Source organism: Oryza glaberrima, chromosome 4 (assembly GCF_000147395.1).
Source record: "Oryza glaberrima chromosome 4, OglaRS2, whole genome shotgun sequence".
NCBI lineage: Eukaryota > Viridiplantae > Streptophyta > Magnoliopsida > Poales > Poaceae > Oryza > Oryza glaberrima.
In genome coordinates, this window is record NC_068329.1 from 26,577,852 (window position 1) to 26,599,753 (window position 21,902).

The 21,902-nt window shown below is 47.3% G+C and overlaps 4 protein-coding genes across 4 annotated transcripts; 2 read left to right on the plus strand and 2 right to left on the minus strand.

Moving 5' to 3' along the window:
* Positions 1-1,475: 1,475 nt before the first annotated feature.
* LOC127770525 (uncharacterized) lies at positions 1,476-4,668 on the plus strand. The gene is made up of 5 exons (XM_052296276.1): positions 1,476-1,729; positions 1,843-2,527; positions 2,644-2,748; positions 2,848-4,148; positions 4,229-4,668. Exons 1-5 carry the CDS (start codon positions 1,616-1,618, stop codon positions 4,280-4,282), a joined length of 2,259 nt encoding a protein of 752 aa, XP_052152236.1. The 5' UTR covers positions 1,476-1,615; the 3' UTR covers positions 4,283-4,668.
* Positions 4,669-5,010: 342 nt separating this feature from the next.
* On the minus strand, positions 5,011-7,061 carry LOC127770526 (late embryogenesis abundant protein At5g17165-like). The gene is made up of 2 exons (XM_052296277.1): positions 6,808-7,061; positions 5,011-5,543 (listed from the first exon to the last, which is right to left on the minus strand). The coding sequence occupies exons 1-2, from the start codon at positions 6,891-6,893 to the stop codon at positions 5,270-5,272; spliced, it is 360 nt and encodes a 119-aa protein (XP_052152237.1). The 5' UTR covers positions 6,894-7,061; the 3' UTR covers positions 5,011-5,269.
* Positions 7,062-12,931: 5,870 nt separating this feature from the next.
* On the plus strand, positions 12,932-14,562 carry LOC127771359 (60S ribosomal protein L12). Its single transcript, XM_052297251.1, has 2 exons — positions 12,932-13,522; positions 14,363-14,562. The coding sequence occupies exon 1, from the start codon at positions 13,019-13,021 to the stop codon at positions 13,517-13,519; it is 501 nt and encodes a 166-aa protein (XP_052153211.1). The 5' UTR covers positions 12,932-13,018; the 3' UTR covers positions 13,520-13,522; positions 14,363-14,562.
* Positions 14,563-15,107: 545 nt separating this feature from the next.
* Positions 15,108-18,138, minus strand: LOC127771358 (probable transcription factor FL). The gene is made up of 3 exons (XM_052297249.1): positions 17,636-18,138; positions 17,007-17,416; positions 15,108-15,713 (listed from the first exon to the last, which is right to left on the minus strand). Exons 1-3 carry the CDS (start codon positions 18,039-18,041, stop codon positions 15,360-15,362), a joined length of 1,170 nt encoding a protein of 389 aa, XP_052153209.1. The 5' UTR covers positions 18,042-18,138; the 3' UTR covers positions 15,108-15,359.
* Positions 18,139-21,902: the final 3,764 nt, after the last annotated feature.

Below are 21,902 nucleotides of genomic sequence, written 5' to 3' on the forward strand. Positions count from 1 at the left end.
CCTCTCTGCTCCCATATCTCTCTCTCCTCCCTCTTTCCCGTCGGCAGTAGAGAGGACAGGAGCGATGGCAGGTGCTCGAGGATGGTGGCAGTAACCACCAGCATTGGTAGCCATAGGTGTCGGAGAGGTGGATGGGGAACAGGCGACGGCTGAAGAAACAGGCAGCCCAATCTCACCTGATATGCCCACACCGCTCTTGGCCCATAATCATTATGGTCACAACGATAGCTGAACCCCGTCCATGGGAAGTTCACCTGCCCATCCATGGAAAGAAAGGAAGCAGCGGTGGTGGTCGGAAGGTCTCTTTGAGCTCAAGCTCATCTCCTTGTCCCCATCGTGGCCCTTCAAGCTCTGGGATCCGGCAACAAAATAAACCAAGCTACTCTGGCTCTGAATGGCACTCGATGGTAAAGTTCCTGACTAGTCGCGCATCCAGAGCTCAGACAAGCCCATGCAGTAGCCTTCCGATAGAAGTGCATAGGGTGGCCAAATCCATCACGTCCTAGATCAAGGAGGCACCAACTATGGGGACCGAGGCAGTTCGACCATGCTTTGCATGGGTCTCTGCCGCCGGCACCTACCCATAGCCCAACGTCCTCCTCCCTGAAGCCACCCACGTCGCTTTCTTCATCATCTTCCCCTCTCTATTGCGGTTTGCGACAAGGCCCACGAGCAAGAATGGGATTGAGCGAGGGTGGCGACGGTAACCTGAGGCCTGGCGGAGTGCGACGATGCCAACATTGTCGAAGGGGAGGCAAAGCGGCAGCGTGGAGCAGAGCAAAGGACGCCCTTCGCGAACTCGATTGTTGAATCAATTGAAGAAGGGATTGGGCTTCTGCGAGCGTGGGGTTACGTCGTTGTCGTGGAGGGCAGCAAGTTGTGGACATGGATGCGCCTGGTGCTACCAATGCCGGAGAAGGAGACGGTGTACCGGCTTGTGAGGGGAGGGCAACAGTAGGGCGATGACCGCGATAGCAACCCAACATGGCCGGAAAGCCATGCTAGGGTTTTTTTTCTCTTCCTCCTACCATGCCTCCACTTTCGCTCCGCTCTGCTCCTAGCCCACCATCTCCCTACCCCCAATCGAGCTCGTCGATGTGGGCCCCGCATGCTGACTCAACCAGTTGGACCAGATCAACTAGCTATGTCAGTGCAAATGTTGAAGGAGACAAATTATAACGGTTTCAATAGCTAGAGGGTTAAAATATCTTAAATTGGGTTTGAGGGAAACAATTTAGATTGGATATAGTAGTATATTTTGAGGGAGTCACAGTGAACTTATTCCCCAATAAAATATGTAAAGATTCCTTGAAAAATCCGGCACGAGATCGAGAGGCCCATTACCATATGGACCACATGGCCCCGCAACGTTCGAATTGCGAAGACAAATCGGCCGCAAAGCCTCGACTGCCTAACGGTCAAATGCCTCCTCGAATTCAAAACCACCCCCGCTCCGCCTTTATATCCGACTCCCACGCTCCCTTCCCCCATTTTCCCCATCGCTCCAGCTCCTTCCACAAGTTCCACTGCAATTCTGCAAACGAACCAGCTCAAATCGAAGCTCGAAACAGGGAGAGCCAGAGAAGCGCGCGTCCGCGACGGCGAGTACGCAGGCATGGACTTCCACGCGCTCCCCCGCCGCGACCTGCAGGCGCTGTGCAAGCGCAACGGCGTCCGCGCCAACATGACCAACGCCGCCATGGCCGATGCCCTCGCCAAGCTCGCCACGGTAAGCCCCGTCAACTGTTCGACCGGCCGTCGCTTCAGTCGCCCATTGCCGTCCTGGATTTTGTTTGGTGCGGGATGCTCATGTGCTACCTCGCCGGGCCCTTCGCGTTCCAGGTTGATGGGATCGAGGAGTTCGCCAAGCAGGCAGTCGCCCTGCCACCGGCGCCGGCGACCAAGCCGGCGGTTAAGGCGGTGGCGGAGGAGGATCCGCGCGAGAAGAAGGGGAGCCCGCTCCCGCGCGGCCGCCGCGTCACGGTCAGCTCGCCGGAGGTGGTCAACCTGGACGACAGCGACGAGGAGGCTCCGGGGCAGAGTAAGGACGCCCCTCTCCCCCGTGGCCGCCGCGGCACGGTCAGGTCGTCGAAGCTCATCAGGCCGGACGACGGCGAGGAGGAGGGCAAGGAGGACGAAAATCGGGGCGAGAACGCGCCTGTGCATGGCGAGGGGCGGCGCGGTGCCAGCAGGCGCGCCCGGGCCGAGCCCGTGGTCGCTCCAACTACGAGGAGAAGGGCCGCTCCCACTAGTAAGATCGAGACAGGTGATGTGGCTGTGGAAGCGCCACCGGCTCCGACCACTCGCCGGAGGCCGCAGACTAGTACGGAGGCTGCACCGGCACCAACCACTCGCCGGAGGGCCCAGAGTACTGTAGCAGCATCTGCAGAGGAGAAGGTGCCGAGGGGTAGACGGACGACGAGGAGAGCAGCGGCGAAGAAGCCCGATATGCTGGAGGAAGAAACCAGAGAACCTCTTGCGCCTGAGCAAAATAGCGCACACGAGGAGCCAGTGCAGGAAGAGCAAGGTGAAATCTCAATTCTATCAACCATTTCGCTCGAAACTTGTAATAGATCCATTTCATTATTATGTAGTTTTGAGGTCTGAATTTAGTGTGCATGTTGTTCAATTGGGGAAATTCAGGAATTGAAGTGGAGGTGCCTGCAGAAACTGTCGAGGCAGTAGCTCAGGAATGCTTGCCTGACCCTGATGCAGTAGTTGAAGAGAAGCCGGTGCAGGAAGAGGAAGGTGAGATCTCCGTTCTGTTAACGATTTCACTAGCTCCATTTCATTCTTCTTTAGTTGGGAGGTCTGACTTGAGTGTGCCTGTTCGATTGGTAAATTCAGGGATAGAGGTGGAAGCACCTGCAGAAACTGTCGAGGCAGTAGCTCAGGAATGCTCACCTGATGCAGTTGTAGAAGATGAGCAGGCAGCTGTCGAAGCTGAACAGACTATCAGCCAGGATGATTCGCCCATTTTTGGCATCGTGAATGGGACAATTGTTGGAGCGAGTGAGGAAGCCCCTGTGTGCAACAGTGAGTGTCCCAAGAACATGGCGACTGAAGAGAGTTCCGACACAGTTAGTGAAGAGAAGGAAGCCGTGCCTGCTGATGAGGTGCCGCTGGTTACGGTGACATGCGGCGAAGCAACTAGGGATGCTGAATTGCCCACCAATATTGGCAATGCCAAAGAAGAGGATGATGATGAAATGGAGGCTGTGCATGAGGCTGGTTTTGCGGTTGAAGTGGACGGATCTGAGACTGTTGATGAGCTGATTGGTACACTGACAGAGCATGCTGACAATGCCATTCAGCTTAATTTCTCAGCAGAGCTCAGTTGTGCTGATGAAGAGGCGGGAGTATTTGCCACCGATGATCTGCAGCAGAGCTCAGCGACTGTGAAGACTATGGTGGCAGACAGCGAGGCCAACGAGGAAGAGGATGCACTGGAAGCAGAAAATGAGGTCGGTTTTGCGGTTGAGGAGAAGGAAGTTAGGACAGGCGATGAGCCGCATGAAACACTGTCAAATGATGCTGACGGTGCCATTCAGCTTGGGGAGGATGCACTGGAAGCAGCAAATGAGGCCGGTTGTGCAGTTGAGGAGAAGGGAGTTGAGACAGTTGACGAGCCACATGATACAGAGACAAATGCTGCTGAAAATGCTCAAGAGGAGGGAGTTGTGGCCAGTGAGGATCTGCTGCAGATTTCAGAGACCGAGCAAGATGAATTCAACTCGGATATTTGTCATGCCGTTGAACACAATGAAAGGGACAATGTAGAAAGTGTGTCATCAGAGAGGGAGGATGTCAGTATGGAGAATGCGTTCACCGGTGACCTCACACTGAAGTTCGACGGTCCTGGAGACTTGGGTGATCGCAATACCTCTCTTTTGGAAGAGGGAGCTCGTACCTTGCCACTATCTACTGAAACGCCCAACAATGTCACTGATGCGGTGGTCACAGCTGCCGAGGAAATGGTGTCTGAAACCATGGGTATCAGTAATAAGAAGAGTACTGAACTAGCTGCAATGGAAGACGGCAACGAAGTGAAGGTTGTGGAGAAGCAGAAGGAGGATCCTGTGGAACTAGTTAAACTTAGCCTAAGGACTCTTAGAGCCAAGCTCAAGGAGAAGCTGACTAAGCACAAGGTAATGACACCTGACCTTATTTATGCACTGTAGACTATTTATCATATAATGCTGAGTACTAAGACGGCTCTATAATGCAGCGTAAGGAAGCAAAAAGGGTGGCCTTGGGCAGGTTGGACGAGAATGTTTGTTGATTCAACACAACTGGACAGCATCCTGCAACAAGCCAACCACCACCCTGGAAGATAGAAAGTGTGATCAACGTCTTTGTTGCAAGAACATATCATGGGGTTTGCGTTGCTGTTTGTTTTGTGAGGTTGGTGATAGTTTGGTGTGGGTTTTGGTCACGCAATGGCCACGTAAATCGACGAGATGCGTGTGTTGTGAAACCATGGTTTCTGCAACCTCCGCTCGAATAATTTATTTATGTTTCTTCTTCTATTTATGTACGATTCGACTGTATTTTAAAGTCTGATCGTAGTAAGCTCATCACTTCATCAGCTGCGTGTGTGCCTGTTTGTAAGTGTGTATTTTCAAAGTTATTTGCAGTTGCTCAATCTGTTAGATTTCTAATGGCAAACTAGTTGAGACTTGAGTGTCCTTTCAAACATATATACTCACTGTCCAAGAGTGTACTAGTACTCTGAAATATAGCCGGCAAATTTGAGAGTAATCGGAACATCAATCTGATGAACGTCACACTACCTTGTGCTCTTCAGCTCTTGGGCATCCAAAACTTCTGTGTCAAAATGTCCGGATCATTTGCTATTGTCCTTTGCTCCTGATCAGCCACCCTATTCAGCAAGATGGTATTCAGCTCTTATCAATACCGTGTGCCCTCACGTGACACTGATTGCAAACCAAACCATCCAACGACGGGGACACAGCTAGAATATTTATGCACCATCACGCTCAGAAAAGATTCACCGGTAACCAAATACTTATAGTACGGATTAGGACAGAAGTACATTACAGCCACAAGCAACATGAGCACACGTCTTTTGCTTGTTCTTATTTTAGGCATCAGCATCGCCTCACTGTAACTACCGATGCACGCCATGTCGATCTGCTGATACTATATTGGCAGAACCACACTACTAGTACAGTAATTATAATCAAGGAGCCCCAGCTGAAGAGAATGGTAGGTGGCACAGAGCCAAGGCTCGTATTAGGCCTGTCGATCAGGCGACGGGAGGCTTCTCAACGTCCTCGAGGGGGCGGAACCAAACCTTCTGGTCCAGCACGGAGGCGCCACCATTCGCGCCGGCCTTCGCCGCGCCGCCGGCCGCCGCCGCCTTGGCGTCCACCGCCGCTGGCCCGAACACGCCGGTGGTCGGGTGAGGGCCCCAGTACTTGTCAGGGCTCCCGACGCTGCCGATCACATCGTCCGGCACCACCGCCGGGCGCACCTGCTCTTCCACGTTCTTGTCGTAGGCTGAAGCGCTCACAAATCTCCTGCAACCCACAAGACACCACACAAAATCAGTCCAAGACAATCTCTCACCGCACCTGCTTACTACTGTGTTAATTTGACTTGCTTTGCAATGTGATTTTCAGGCTTTATTTAGGCCAGGCATATTCATTGTACACATGGGACGGCACTGAAGATCCCATGCTCCCTGCGGTCGTGGCTGCTGGGGTCAGCAGCAGCGAAAGAGGACAAGCGAGAACGTGAGCGGCACACCAGCCAAACGACGCAGGGGGGAGTCGGTTGGTTGGTTTGCGGATAAGACCGATGCCATCCGACCCGCTCTGGCTTGTACGGTCACCGATCTGGGCAGTACAGTAACATACCCACCGTGCGATTGGCTGGGCGGTGCTGATGGACGGCCCGGATCGGTCTCCGCTCCAGGAGGAAACAGGCGAGATCGAGAGAGCGTGACACGAATCGTACGGGGCCGGATGGGAAAGGACGGCTGGTGGGCCCAGACGGCGACCCACGGGGCCCGCCACGTCGGTCCCACTTCTGCACCGCTTGCCAATCTCCCTTTGAGTAAAAACCAAGTTAAAAAAAAGGGTTTGATGGACACTGCAGGAGCGAGTAGCGACAGCCACCGCGCGGCAAACCAACCCATCAACCAATTCAGCGAAGAACTTTTGGAAAGCGACGACGGACGAGTCGGGGTCGCTCCGCTCCCATCGGTGTACACGTCGCACGCTTCCACTACTCTCTCTTCATCTTCTTTTGTGTGGGTGGCCGGTGGTGGTCATCGGTGACGCATGCCTCCCTCTCTTTTGCCCCCAGTTCTCTCCTCCCTCCGATAAGGAGGCAGGCAGTAAAAAAAAATATCTCCCTGGATCTGGCCCAGTAGAGTTCTTTTGGTAAATCCTAGTACTCCGCTAGACTTTCTAGTTTCTAGTTTCTACAGGTACCGCAGATCGATTGTTTGAGTCAGGAGATTAAACAAGTCTTGGTTATTTTTCTGAAGTGTTACTGAGGATGCCCATATCAAGAGTCATAAATCATGTGGAAGCATCAAGCATGGGAGATCTTTACTAGTTTTAAGCATACTAACTAGAACTACCATCAAACTCCTTACGGCAAGAACAACATGTAAAGCTCCATAGTCCATAAAAATCAGTCTGAAACATAAAAACCAGGCTATATAACCACGGAAGACACAAAAAAAAAAAAAACTTTTGCGCGTGTTCAGAGCCTGAAACTTCAGACCAAGCATGAACAGCTACGGAAGGAAGACGAGCAGAAGTGATACCGTACCTCGGGGAGGCGGCCTTGCCGGCCAGGACGCGGGCGACGAAGCTTCCAGCGATCACCCGCCCCTTGGAGCTAGCTACTGCTGCCATGCAAAGGTCGATCGGACGAGAGAGGAAGGCGAAGGTTCAGTGCTTTTCTTGGGCGGCGAGATTGGGAGGAGAAGCGGAAGAGTGGGTTTTCAATCCTGTGGACTGCTCAGCTACCACTCCGGCTACTTATAGCGCCCCCGAGGAGGATGATGCCGGTACACCAGCGTACAGTCACCGTGACCCGGACGGAAAAAGAGAATGGTGGTATATTACGGCGATTGGGAAGCCGCAGTAGTGACGACCATTTGGCTAATTGCGATGGCCGCAGCCAACTAACCAACGGCCGAGGCATGCTGTCCCTCAAGCGACTGCATCGATCTTGGCCTTCTTGGACACTCCGTCCGCGCTATGCCGTCCGATTATATGACTAAGATCACGCCTTCTTTTATTTCTTTTTTCTTTCTTTCTTTTTCCTTTGATCCTTTTCTTTTCTTTTTTTTCCCTTTCTTTCCTTTTCTTTTTGACAGAGCCACGCATTTCAAACATGTGTGGTGTGACTTGTAGGTACAAAGAAGTTAACAGCTGAATTCCAACGCGAATTTCAACAATTTGTACTGCATGGTTATAGTACTTCGGAGAAAACTGGTCCTTGGGAATGTTTGTTTGATGTTTTATAGTTATATAAAACACAATTAAACACCTTTTGTTTTCACAAAACTGTTAAAGGAGTTTTAAAACCTTGATCTAGAATTTCAAATGGTTGGCACTATAAACATCAAGGGATAAGAGAGAGAGAAGGGTTGAGGGGGACTGCATGAGTAACGTACTCGTTTACCACTCCAGCCCCTTTTGTGCAATAAATTTCTCATTCAAAATGGCATTCTTTTTCCTGCAAATGAAAAATGGTGGACGATCGAATCTGTTTTTTTATCACTAGTAGTACATGGAACAAGGAATTAAAGGGGATCAAAGACTTTTTGAGTAGCGTTGATTCGAATGTGCTGAGAAAATAGCATTGTTGAAGCATTCAGATATCGTTAACAATCAACTTGTATTGGTAGACGTCGACATCAATGTGTTTATGTAGTGATACAGTACAGCGTATATGCTATATAGTAGTAACATTCATACTAAGCAACTAGGCGAGTCTTCGTCTGCTGATGGTTAATATATGCTTGGAAAACTTCGTTTCCTTCCCCGTGTAAATAAAATCATAAAAAAAACCCACCAACTTTCCATCACCCAAACCTTACGGAAACAAAAGGTTTCAAATTTGAGGAGTATACATATGCACATATGGTACATAATACTATGAGCTACGTTAAAAAAAACCAATCTATACATTGTGTCTAGATCGGTTTTTATTTTCGGACGGATGGAGTATGCTGTTACTAATGGAGTAGGAACGTCGATGACAACAGATATACTGCTCCATCCATTCCAAATTGATCTACATATTTTTTTTTAATAACCAAAGTGGTCCTCCAAGTTTTATCTGAGGCTCAGTTTAGTCCTTGATATTTCAATCTATACATATTAGTCCTTCAAGTTTTCATTTTAGTTCAAACTTATCCTTGAACCAAAAATTCTCTTCATAAATAACACTTATACCACTCATCATTCACATATACAAGAGAAAAATTGCATGCTTGAATTTTTTATAGATAATACATAGTATATATTATGTAAAACGAAAAAAAAAATATGTACTAACAAGTGTATACGATAGCAATTGCTTAAGTTTCATGTGCATATGTTGAAATAATGGGAAGTACATCTGTAATGTTGTTTATTCATGTTGGCTTTCTCTTTTCTAGTATATAGATGTATATAAATTAAGGGCAAAAGGACATTTTCTAATAGAAATATTGACTAGAAATAGCCATATGGCATATTAAGTGGACCCAAGGATGATTTCAAGCCAAAACAAATATTTGAAGGACCTACTTGGACAAAATGAAATGTAAATGACCAAATTGAGCCTTCGCTGAAACTTGAGGGACTAAATTAGCTATTCACCCTATTTTTTTTTGAGGTTATTCATAAATGATCTTCATATTTGTGTTCATTCATTAAGTCTATTCGTTATTTGTGCATTGGAGTAAATAGACATTGATGCATGCATCCATACACACAAGTATTTATAATCCACATGCAATATCTTGATTTGCTATTGGCTAAGAAATAGTGGGGATGGTGTATGCATCGAGTTTGTTGCTAGAATAAATATAGTATGAGAGAGTTATTAGTTTTTTTTGGTCTTGGTGTACTTATAAAATATGTAGATCAATTTGAAATGGAAGGGGTAATACTTGCGAATTGACCAGCAGTGCATGCACTGGAGATTGAGGGCTACATAATTAAAAAATAAGCATAACTTTGCTTAGGGTAGACCCAACCCAAAACACTAGACATGGTTTCCATAAACTCCACATCATCAAGAAACTAGTATTATACACTACTCTTCCAATGCAAATAGCACTATTCCATACTTCAATTTAATGCTACTTATCTCACATGATGTCTTGTGTGTTGTATAGAAACCATGTCTCATGCAAGATATGGTTTCCTTCTCTTTCCTCATTTATTCACTTGCCACATTATTTTTTTTTTTGTTCTAGTTGACAATTTATTCAATGGTATGGACACCATCCTAGTCATTGGGTTGGGAATGGACTTACCCAGAGCAGAATAAGTACGTGCAGCCTGTCTTAGGTCTCGTCTTCCACCGGCCGCCGTTAATTAGCTGATTAGCTCGTACCTGGTACAGTTTCTCCTATCAAGTGTACTGTGTAGCCCACATCGGAATATGCCATGCGAGATCCGGATTATTAAGCACCGAGTCCGAGTGCGTTTCTGGTCAATTAGTACTCGCTACACGTGCCTGCCCTTGTGTGCGTGTACGGAAGTCAGGACGCCGTGATAAGTTGATAATGGAGCCACGAACGCATGATCTGTGCTGGTAAATTAACTGTCATCGTTTTGACTTAGCGATCATTGATCATTCAACAGGCAGTACTGCTCTGATATCGTCCAGATATTCATGGACCGGAGTTTCCAGAATTCCAGAATTTTCAAACATCTCTCAAATTTGTCCCTTCCCATGTCTACGACTACGAGGAAGAGGCCGAAAAGAGCAAAGGCGTTGGCTTGCCAGTGCAAGTTTCTCCCGATAGGTGGCGTCAGGCTATCTGCCGCAACCGATTGGCCGTTGGGAATTCGCACTGGCGGAGCGTTACTGGTACCTGAATACATGATGGCACCCCAGGATTAGGATAAGCACGGGACAGTGGGACATCGATCGGCACGGGCAGTAGCTACCTTTGCGTGCGTGTGCGCCGCGCACGGTTGAAGCCTTGAAGATGATGCACATAGGCACGGCACCAGACGCAGACGGTGATGCGTCTCGGCAGCCTAAAGATAGACCCGATTCGGTTGCTACTTACATGTGTCATAGCTGACGCCTTCTCCGTGCCAGGTTTCAGGTTTGTCCATGGGGAGCCAGAAAAGCGATCGATTTGGGCGCGGTTGGGGTCACCTGGTCACGAAAGCGTGCGACGTGTCCCACGGCATTGGTAGCGCCGCGCCGTGCTCGGTTGCCACCGGCCGCCAACGCGTGCGACGCGATGTGGGAGCCGGAACCAGATGCGGCGTGTACGGGTTATGGCCCGCCCGGCCACACGTCGTGCTCCTGCGCGATTTATCGGTGACTACTCGTAGCTAGCAGTATAGTACCGTAGTATTCCCAAACGGAATCTCGCAACCACTAGAGTGTACAGTAATTTATCCCGGCACAGTTGCTGATCGCGACGCTACAGTAGTTCCGGTACGATGGTGGAAGCGCCACTGAACAAACAAACATGCCATGTGATTGAAGAGCCAGCTTACGACAATTAATACGGCATCTCGCCAAAGCGAAAACCATAGGGCCAACATGGAGTAAAAATTTGTTCTCGTTTTAAGTTCATGCATGTGCCCGTGTGGCCCGCCACGGTTTCCCCCCCTCGATCTCTCCCGACGTACGTGCGTGGGTATAGGGGTACAGCAACTGTCGTTAGCTAGAATCAGATCCCCGGCTGGAAAATGGAAACACCCGCTCGTTTCGCCAATCGCTGCAAAAGTGGAAACGCGATGAGATGGCGCCTATCTAGTAGCTAACCCCAACAACGATGGCTCATTCCGGGGCACACCAGCCGTGCCGTGCCGTGCCGTACAACGCACCGCTCGGAGCCGGAACGGCGTCCCTTTCATGAGTTCATCGTCGTCGATGATGCTTCCAGCGCGGTGTGTTGGCGTAGTGCGCGAGCGAACCCGGAATGAGATAAGATCCTGACTAGTCACGTCGTGATCGGTGGAGACACTTTTATCGGCGGCTTGAATTCGCACGAAGAAAAATGACCACACCGGCCTAAGAGCTTTGGACGGTCGTACTCGTCTCGGCTGCCACCGCGCTTGAAGTGCTGAAGAGACACTCCTATCAGACTAGCGCTGGCCCTGACTAATCCTGCACAAACATTATCCTTTTCAAAAGGAAAAGGGAAAATTGTCGGGTTTTTTTATAACTAAAATTGTCGGTTTGCTCCACGTTTTATTTCACAATGGGGAGTACCTATACATCTTTCGAAAGAATTTTATGATCGTATCACACAGATTTTTAATTTTTGGATTAAAATCTGATAGATATAATAAAAAGCAAAAAGCAGTTAAGAAACACCATAATGGACACTAAATTACCATATCCTCAAGAAAAAGACCAAATCCAATACAAAATTTAAAATTTACATGCGAAGATTCAAAAATTACATTGTAACTTACAAAAGTTGCAGTGTAAGTTTCATAAATTACACTGTAACTTACAAGAAAATGCACTGTAAATTTGAGTGAGAAAATCGAGTGAGAGATAAGAAAAAATCTTTTGAGTGAGATATAGCAAAATTGTTCATGATGAAACAGACGTGCCGGATATTTCTGTGTTTCCACGACACACGATTAGCGTCCAAAACTTTGGCCCACATTTGGTAAGAGGTAGCCCAAACTTCCACGGGTTTGTGGACTAAACACTAGAACGGACTCTATTTTGGATAGGACTAAATCCACTAAAGTCCTTTAATATTGGTCCAATTTGATTCACATCCTTTAACTGTAACATCCGATATTTTAATCCCCTACTATTAAAAATCGGTGGAAAAATGATTTTTTTTATTTGGTTTTGAGGGTGGTTTTTACTGACGTGGTTCGTTGACCTAATCCAACCAGTTGAGTTAGCATATGGGGCCTAAATGTTAGGGATTGTTTGTCTTATATCATCTATCCTCTTGACCTTTCGGTCTCTTGATCCCCATTTGTCTCAATGACGCTGTTGTCCGTCTTAATGACATCAGGTACGATGGTTGGATGATACATCGCTGAGGACAGAGAAATGGACCATGGATCTCCTCTTTGCGTTCGCCCGCCTCGGTTAGCAGGTCCTCGATCAGGAGGTGGCATCATAGTCGTACTCGAGCATGGCGTGGAGGCTGACCTCGATCCAGATAGAGTGCAGGTCAGCTTCACTCAAAGATGGTGGCCCGAGGTGGAGCCCATACCATCATGCACCTCCACAATCTCTTTGCGACGCTGAGGATTCCTTGAGCTTAGTGTCGATCAACCTCCTTAGCTTGATGATGCAGCGTCGGTTTCCCCGCCAACCATGCAAGGCAACATGGTTTGCGACGCGGTAAGGTTTGGAGGCGAAGAGGTAGAGTCACTGACATGTGAGTCCTGTATGCCGACTCGACAGGTTAGATTAGGTCAACAAGCCATGTTAGCGAGAACCACCCTCAAAATCACCGAGGGAGCCATTTTGTTAGCATTCATATCTAGTATTGGGGTTGAAGAGTACAAATCAGATTGTACATATAATTGAGGAGCCAAAGTGGACTTATTCCTTTTGGAAGTCGAAAGAGTTTTGGGCTTCAAAGTCACGTACTAAAAGCTTATTGCTCCAAATAGGCTTATTAATGGGCCTTTCAAGTGTTTTCACGAAGGCCCAACCCAATCAGAAAGTAAGCACAACTAGGCCGCTATATAAATGCGAGTAACCCGTTCGAGTCGAAACCCTACTGCGCCTCCACTCCCACCCGTAGCGCCTCCCCGCGAACCCACTCCCGGCCGCCGCCGCCGCCACCTGCAACCGAGGGCTCGCCATGCCGCCGAAGCTCGACCCGACGCAGGTGGTGGATGTGTTCGTCCGCGTGACCGGAGGCGAGGTGGGCGCGGCGTCGTCCCTTGCCCCCAAGATCGGCCCTCTCGGTCTCTCCCCCAAGAAGATCGGTGAGGACATCGCCAAGGAGACGGCCAAGGACTGGAAGGGCCTCCGCGTCACCGTCAAGCTCACCGTCCAGAATCGTCAGGCGAAGGTGTCCGTCGTCCCCTCCGCCGCGGCGCTCGTCATCAAGGCCCTCAAGGAGCCCGAGCGGGACAGGAAGAAGGTCAAGAACATCAAGCACAGTGGTAACATCAGCCTCGACGACGTCATCGAGATCGCCAGGATCATGAGGAACAGGTCCATGGCCAAGGAGATGGCCGGGACCGTCAAGGAGATCCTTGGGACCTGCGTCAGCGTTGGGTGCACCGTCGACGGCAAGGACCCCAAGGATCTGCAGCAGGAGATCTCCGATGGCGAGGTCGAGATCCCTTCGGCTTAAAAGGTATACAAATGCGTCTTTCTTGTTACCCTTTTCTGTAGCTAACTTGCAATGCAATTGTTAAATTCATAAAATTTTCATGACACAAGTCTGTTAGTGCCGTACTGTTCTGCTGTAATGTTTATTTTTCCATATGTAGGTTTATATGTACCAACATGGTATTGGTTGAAAATGAAATGCATTTGGCCTCATTGCTTTTGTAGCTGTGTAACCCTATAATTCTTAGTATGAAAGCATATATAACTTTTGTTAACCAAGTCCACGCACTGTACTCTTTGTTTGCAACGTTGAATAATATGAATGGAATTACTTGTTTTGTAACTTTAACAAGAGTTGATCATCACTTGTCATGCGTTATACTCGTGATATTAAGTGACCGTTTCTGTTTACACTTACCATCCTGTTTTTCACTTGTTCTGCCAAACCGTGCAATTTATTGTGTAACTTTGCTGTTTTGGTTGTCTAGGTTATTTTCAGTGTACTACTCGCATTGTTTCTCTATGCAACATACTGCATTTATGTTAAGCTTTAGTTAACCTTCCTGATGTTTATTGGCAAGGTACTTTGCCCGATATTTTTTGAGACTTTTGATTCCTGTATGGCGACGGAAAATCATAGGGTGAGATAGGAGTTATTAGGATGGGATTGCCATTTGATTGAATCGGTTTATGATTATATAGTAAGCTCAAATAGCTTAGTGCGGAGTATGTCTGTAATTGAATTTATATCTGATTAAATGTTTTAATGGGTATCTAAATGTAATTGATGAAAATAAACTATTCACTGTAGCCTGTCCTGAAATCATGTATGTATAACCATCTTTATGTTTTATTACCTTTTCAGGCTTGATATTTGAGGACATTACCATCTCGTGCTACTGAAGTGATCATTTGTTCCAAAATGCTGCTTATGTACCTTACGAGACGATGTGATTCGACCTATTTTTGTCATGCTTTAGTAGTGATCTTGTTGAGACCTCAATGTTACTATTGCAACTTGGTACCATTTGGTCCTCTGCAATGGAGTTTCAAGTACTTGCATAATTTAATCTATAGTCCTGTCTGATGAGATGTCTGATTCAGTTTTATTTTCTGTGTGCTTGATCTGATCAAAATGCCTACTAGTAATATTTTCAGGAATCTGTCACTCTTGCTTGCACCAGTTTCTGCAAATGGGACATTATGAACCTGTATGATTTTCTCAGTTCTTTTACCATGATAAAAACACATCTAGCCAATTCTGATTACTCACGAACTTGCTATTTAGCAATGGGATTTTTTCTCTATTGACAGTCGCCAATTCTGCCCATTCTATTGTTTCAGTGGATTTCTTTTAGAGATAGGAGTAGGTGCTGCTGTTTACCAGCATTAAATCAATCAATGGGATTTTTTATGAGGTAGTAGTAGTTGTTTAGCATGGAATTAAACGATATGTGGCCATGAGGGTTGTTCTATTTGGCCATTTACCCGTCGAGTCCTCTTCAAATTTAACCCCAATATCTATTTGGCCATGAGGATATGTCACGATTATCACATATTCGAGCTGCTTGAACCAAGGATGTCATAACATTTCGTCAGACGATGCAAAATTCACGACATTTAGGATTTAGCATTTCATAAATAAAGGAAACGAATTTAACAAGGTAACAGCTAAAGAAATGGGCCATCCAGATCGCAAACATGGGTACACGACGAGTTCCTACACGACGACGCATCCTCGATCGGCCCATCGAATAGCTTAGAACGACCTAACTGCCTTACAACGAAAACACGGCCCAACACCACAGGAAACTCCCACGCGCCGTGGCGGCGCGGGAACAGCAGCAGAGTCTCCGGCGAGCTTAGAACAAGGGCGGCGGGAGCGCGGCGGCGGCGGCGGCGTGGCTGCTCCGCGCCTGGTGGCAGAGCTGGCGGAGTCTGGTGGGCACGTACCAGATGGCGAGGCGCGGGTGCGCGGCGAAGACGGCGTCGATGTCGAATCCGTGGCGCGCGGAGATGTCGACGAGCGGCGCGTAGCAGGCCTGCCTCCACGCCCCCACGTTCTCGCCGCGGGCCTTGTAGGCGCGCCGCAGCGCGTCCGACGCCTCCTCGTCCAGGCAGTGCAGCGCGTAGCAGTGCACGTAGTGCCGCATCTTGGGCTTATTGATGTAGCTCGCCCCGACCTTCTTCGCGTACCGGAACACCTGGTTCGTCACCTGCATCCACCAATACATGCATGATGCATGAAGGCCATTTCATTGCGTTTCACCACCGAGACGTTCGCGTGTGCGTGCAGCTAGCTCGTGCACATGACTCATGCGTCGCACAGTGAGATCACGGATCTGATCGGCTGCTTGGGGGCGCAGGAGCGCATCGATGCAGCAGCCGGTCCGTCCGGGCTGTGAGTGGACGGGATGCAAAGCCATCCAATCACCCTGGAACCCCGACCAGGCCGTGCGTGCATTCATTTCATTGCACCGTCTCCGAGCTGAGCGCCCTGATCCACGGCGGCAGGTGAGCTCACATGGCCGTACGTGCGAGGGATTGCCGCCACGGCATCCGAGGAAGTGGCCGTCCTCCTCCCCCTACCTCCATATGGCTCCATGGCTGTGGGGTGTGGCTCCATTGCCATGCATGCCTACGCTGATGGCTAGGGCCCGACAAGACAACACATGGAACGCAGGCTTTGCCAGCCTACCTGCAACTGACACGTCGGCACTCTTTTTCAGGTTGGTACTTGGTACTACTGCGCATCGGCGTACGCGCGCGTGTCCAGCTCTTCCTGAATTCTTCTACTACCCGCGTACGTGAAGCATCCACTACGTAATCACTGTTTGCGTGTAACAAAGCGAACGGACGGCTATGCATGGGACTAATGAAACAGGGAGAGCACGAGTGCATGGCAGAAATACCGGTATGACAGAAACAGGGAGCATCCTGTTACCATGTGATGTGTGTTCCTCGTCTGTGTGCATGAATTGTAGAACAGATTAACACCCTAGCAAGTCTTACAGAAGGAGAGTGAGCATTCCTGCTGTTTTACGAATGTTTTTCAAAAGGTTTTGCCCGTTGTACAGTTGATTTTCTAGAAATTTTAAACACTGTCGCCCTTTTAAGTCAAAGAGCCGATGCTAAAAGTTTTAAATAGGCGTAAAACTTAAGCATTGAAAATACTCAAGTTATTACTACTAGCTGCTTTAGCAATCAACTGTTTGTTACCAATGATAATGAATCTTTCGCACCTTTTTAACTCAGACTGATCAACAGAATATATCTGAAGGCAAAACGGTGTATTTGCTCCTATTAGTACTACGAAGTAGTAGTACTTACTATAGGAGTAGTAACTGTGAATGAGTAAACAATACTCCTAAACAAGTCGAGCCGTTGGGATGACAGTACTCTTATTCAGATCCTCTTACGTGATTACGTCTGCATGCTTATGCAAGAACGCGAGCATAGTCGTAGAGTAGGAGTACGTAAGATATGTAATGCTCGTAAATCACGCGTACCTTGGTTGGGGACTTGTGTCCATGCAGCTTAGCCATGGATTGCACCTGCAGCAGGAAGAGGCGGCACTGCTCGTACAGATGGAACAGGTAGTCCAGCCCGTTCTTCTTGGCCCTCGCCACCTCGCCGGGCTCCGTCACAACGAACGGATGCTCCCTCTGCCGCTCCCCGCCGCCGCCGCCGGCCGACGACTCCGTCGACTCCGACCCGCCGCCGCCGTCCTCGTCGCAGCAATCCATCTCGTCCTCCTGCATGTCCAGCCTTAGGTCGTCCACCTTCTTCCTCCTCGCCTTCTTGCCCTTCCTCGCCGCGGATCCCTTCTTTGCCTGCTTCTTGCCGGTCACCATCCTCCTGCCGTTGTCGTCGTCGCCCATGCCGCCGCTCCCCGCCATGTCATGCTCCTCGGACAACACTGTTCGCGTGCATGCATGCATCACAGCATCGTGTACAGAACAAGCACAGGAACATGGTTAAGAATTTAACCGATCAGCTTTTGCATGCATGCACGATGACATCGTCGCAATTCACACGCAAGAACACACAGTACGCACACAGTACGCACGAGAATGCTCGGTAATCACATGAAACAAGACGAGAAAGATAGTGGTATGATCGATGCGTCGGAAGATACCTTCCTGGGAGGCGCCGTCCACGGTGCTCCCGGACTGGTGCCCATGGTGGCGGCCGCCGAGAGACATCAGGCGGCCGCGCTCGGCTCGCAGCGCGGCGCGGAGGCCGAACCGCTCGCCGAGGAGCAGGTCCCAGCGGAACAGCCCGGCGAGCGCGGCCATCATGTCGTCGAGCTCGCGCTCCGTCATGGCCAGGAGCGTGCTCGCCGTGAACCCGAGCTCCGAGATCCGCGCCACCGTCGACATCCGCACGCCGTACCCTGCCACCAGCTCCTCCAGCTCCCTGGGCACGTTAGCCGGCGGCGGCGGTGGCGGTGGCGGTGGCGGCGGGGGCACGGGCGCCGGCGCCGGCGGGCCGAGGTCCCACCGGAACGGGTGCGCGGCCGAGAAGGCATCGTTGGGATCCATGCGAGGATGGCTACTAGCTTGCTGTCCTTGCGGTCGGCCGGGCTCGGTTTCTCCGGTTGTTTCTTGTGTTTCGCACACACCTCTGTGCGTCGCGTTGGGCCCGTTATATAGCGGCCACTGTAGTGTTGGGCTATAGTTGCTGCACGCGGTTGACTTGACAAATCTCCATAGCTCGTTGCATTGGTCCGGATCGATGTAGGCAGCGTTTAGTTACTCTTAATCTTTCAAAAATTCCCTTACATCAAACATTTAAACATATACACGAAGCATTAAATATGAACGAAAAAAATCAATTGCACATTTTGCATGTAAATTATGAGACGAATATTTTAAACCTAATTGCGCTATAATTTAACAACGTGATGCTACAATAAACATTTACTAATACCGGATTAATTAGGCTTAATAAATTATCTCGCAGTTTACATACGAAATCCGTGATTTATTTTATTATTAGTTTACATTTAAAATAATAATATTTTAAATGTATGTTCATATGCTTTAAAAATTTTTTTGGCTCACCAACCAAACACGGCCGTAGTACTGCATGCATTCGCGCTAGCTTTTGGTTTTTGTCCAATACTTGGAGGAAGGGAGCGAGCTACCGATCGATACTACGTGAAAACGACTTGTCCTGTAGAAAGCTGCATGCGTCGCTAGAGCACACACGATTTGATAGTCTAGATTCTAGTAAGCCCTATTACGTGCCGGTACATAAAAAGTAGGCACAGTAAGCCTTATAGGAGTAATACACCCACACATTGTGTTGTCCTGTCACGGCGTACGTGGCGCACGTCTCAAGTGTCCTTCGATCTTTTCGTCCCGTCTCTCCTTTGAGATAGCAACGGCGTCACTGTTCCTCTTCCGAAGAAAAAAGATACTCCTGCATGCGTACTGTTGTTGCGTACACGGTGAACACGGGTGAGGCCGTAGCCTTGTGCCCTTAATTATCGTACGTGGCGGTTGTCCATGTAGTCGTGTGAGCGGTGGGGGCAGAAGATTAGCGTGTCATTCTGCAGATTTTCCCCACGCTAGGGCAACTCAAATGTTTTTGATTCCGAGGGCGAAAATATTTTTTAAGAATTATTTTACCATTCTGGATATTTAATGTATCAAGAGACACCATATTTTTAATATAAAATTTAATACTTTTAGATACTGTGTATTTTAGATAAAAAAAATTGTAGTGTAAAATTTCTCTCCTTTTATAGTCTCACTATTGGTAGTAGAAAGTAATATGAGCTATTGATCTCATTTGGTTGGAGGGTTTAAATAATTTTTATTATTATTTTAATTAATGGTAGTAGAAACATAAAGGGATATTTATTGTAAAAAATCGCTCTCTTGCCACGCCTGACTCACGAACTTGAGTCGGACTCATTCACTGCTGACTGAGGATAGGATCGTTCGTTCTTCACTCTCTTGCTATTACCCGCAGGGAGCGCAGTGTATAATCGTTATTTAGCAACGATTAAACATCTATTTCTCTTTTTGGATTTTTCGATGGAATATCATCGATGCCGGTGCAACGGATGACCACAGATCAATCTAGACGGGGAAAAACATAAATGACAAAGTTACTCCTAATCACCATATTAATGACGGGGGATTCCTTGGTTTTACTCCCTCCATCCAAAAGTCTAAGATCTATTTTCTTTTTTCACCAAGGCCAATAGGTAATTAATTCATTCATTATGTGATAAAATCAATGAACATGCAACCAATAAGTACTAGAGTACATTAATGGTTTCTTAGGGTCCGTTCAAAAATTTAATATAACACATAGTAATGACTATATAAATATGACTTAGACTTTTGAAAAACCAAAAAATAGAATAGGTTTTAAACTTTTGGATGGAGGGAGTAGTTAGTTACCGATGTTCCTCCTATTGTGTCAAAGGTTGGTTTGCTTAGTCATTAATTAGCTCGAGAGAACACTAGGAATAGTTCACGGTCGAGTCCGAAAGCATTAATTAACGAAATGAGCCTAGTGCATCGAGTGTTTTTTATATTTGAATTTAAAAGCTACCATAGGCAAGGAACTCTACCTATTGGTAGTACAGTATATTTTGGGGGTGAACGACATTCAACCACACTCCGTCTAACGGCATAACGCTCGTATTGCTCTCTCACAATTTCGTGTTTACGATTTTAGACTACTCCAATTTTGCTTGTACGTTGCTTCTATAATTCAATCGAGATTTTCTAGTTAAGAGAGAATTAGTTATCTATTAGCTCAAAGAAACGCTTATCTTTAGCCTCTATCTTATAGTTGACGGTAAAAAGGAGAAATGAAGGTAGCAGGGGACTTTAATATATAGCAAAATTACCGCGTTTTTTTTAATCATGAGATAATTGTATGATATAGTAGCAACGGCAAGTGTATGGTTTATATTAACAACGTGAAGTGAGGGCGGTGAAAGGGTAATTGATCAATAGTAAGAGAATGGCTAGCCAAAACAAAAGATGATGGGGGCACACACAATGGCTACGACAGCGACTACCCCACACGTAAGTATTACTCCCCAGTGCATCATTACATCATCACGGTTTGTTTTGATTGGGCTAGTGGGCCTCAGATGGCCTTTTATGTGCATGTTATGTTGAATACTACATTCAGCAACCAATGACAACTAACTGATTCAATACCCATCATTTCCATTAGGAACACCACAACGTGAAACACATTTGAAACAACAACATGAGATGACCCGACAAGATGTATAGAAATAAATTTTGTTAATAAACAAGCTTTCCGGTTGTTTTGTTTTATTAGCAACTCCTAAATTTTGGTCATGCATTTTTTACCAATGGGTTGAACGTGGAGAGAAAAGAGGTACTAGGGTTACCTGGTTGAGCAAATCTTGAAGCAATTGAAACAATCCAAAAGTAACTGTGTTAGAAAAAGATATGAATACCAAATAGACAATGCATTTGCTTTATACCTTTAATTTGTTCGAGCAATCAAAACCTAAGGAATGTTTGATTTCTTGTCTATGTATAGTGCCATTGGAATTGTCTATTTATATTTGTTTGTCACAAAAATGTTGTAAGCGAACCAAAGCAAACAAATCTGTAGGTAGTTTTAAAATTTTGACAAGTCAAATAACCGTGCATTAACAAAAATTAGTAAAGTCTGTATTGCTTTCCCCCCTCCTCCTTTGGATTGGTGTATTTTTAATGAACCATACATTTTCAAAGGATTAGGTACTATTAATGTCTTTTATTGTATCAGGGGGTAAACACCATCCTCCCAGTCCGGTCAAAACACCAAAGGAAAAGAGGTCTTAAGAATTCTAAGTGTCCAACTCGGAAAAGGCTTGTGACTCGGAAATTACCATCCAAGTGGTAAAGTACCATTAAAGTGGTAAAATACTATCCTAGTGGTAAAATACCATTCGAGTGGTAGAGTAACATCTGATTGGTAAATTCCCACCCGACTAGTAAAATACCATTCGAGTGGTAGAGTACCATCCGATTGATAAATTCCCATTCGATTGGTAAAATACTATTCGAGTAGTAAAGTCTCACTTGAGTGGCAAAGTTCCATCCGAGTAACTTCTGCTATTTGAGCAACTTGTCCCGCTTGAGTGGGTTTTCTACTTGTGACTGGTAAATTTCAAGGGCCTAGCAAGTGAGAAGGAATGTATGAACTCTCAAGATGGAAAATGTGTTTGGCCAATGAACTTGAGGGAAAACACTACTCGAGCAATGAAGATACCATAAGAAGATTCCGTGGGGGACACTCCCAACTACTTCTGTCAGTTGCCGCCAAAAGACCATAATGACCTCTAAAATATATCAAAATATCATTAAGGTTGCTGACCTAGTAAGGGCATTATGGTAAACTCATATACCCAT

Coding starts and splice junctions, on each gene's coding strand:
- LOC127770525 (XM_052296276.1), top strand. CDS start 1,616: ATGGACTTCCACGCGCTCCCCCGCCGCGACCTGCAGGCGCTGTGCAAG. Junction 1,730..1,842: donor CCCTCGCCAAGCTCGCCACG/GTAAGCCCCGTC, acceptor TTCGCGTTCCAG/GTTGATGGGATCGAGGAGTT. Junction 2,528..2,643: donor GCCAGTGCAGGAAGAGCAAG/GTGAAATCTCAA, acceptor GGGGAAATTCAG/GAATTGAAGTGGAGGTGCCT.
- LOC127770526 (XM_052296277.1), bottom strand. CDS start 6,893: ATGGCAGCAGTAGCTAGCTCCAAGGGGCGGGTGATCGCTGGAAGCTTC. Junction 5,544..6,807: donor GGCAAGGCCGCCTCCCCGAG/GTACGGTATCAC, acceptor TGTGGGTTGCAG/GAGATTTGTGAGCGCTTCAG.
- LOC127771359 (XM_052297251.1), top strand. CDS start 13,019: ATGCCGCCGAAGCTCGACCCGACGCAGGTGGTGGATGTGTTCGTCCGC.
- LOC127771358 (XM_052297249.1), bottom strand. CDS start 18,041: ATGGATCCCAACGATGCCTTCTCGGCCGCGCACCCGTTCCGGTGGGAC. Junction 17,417..17,635: donor GGACGGCGCCTCCCAGGAAG/GTATCTTCCGAC, acceptor GCACGCGAACAG/TGTTGTCCGAGGAGCATGAC. Junction 15,714..17,006: donor GACACAAGTCCCCAACCAAG/GTACGCGTGATT, acceptor TGGTGGATGCAG/GTGACGAACCAGGTGTTCCG.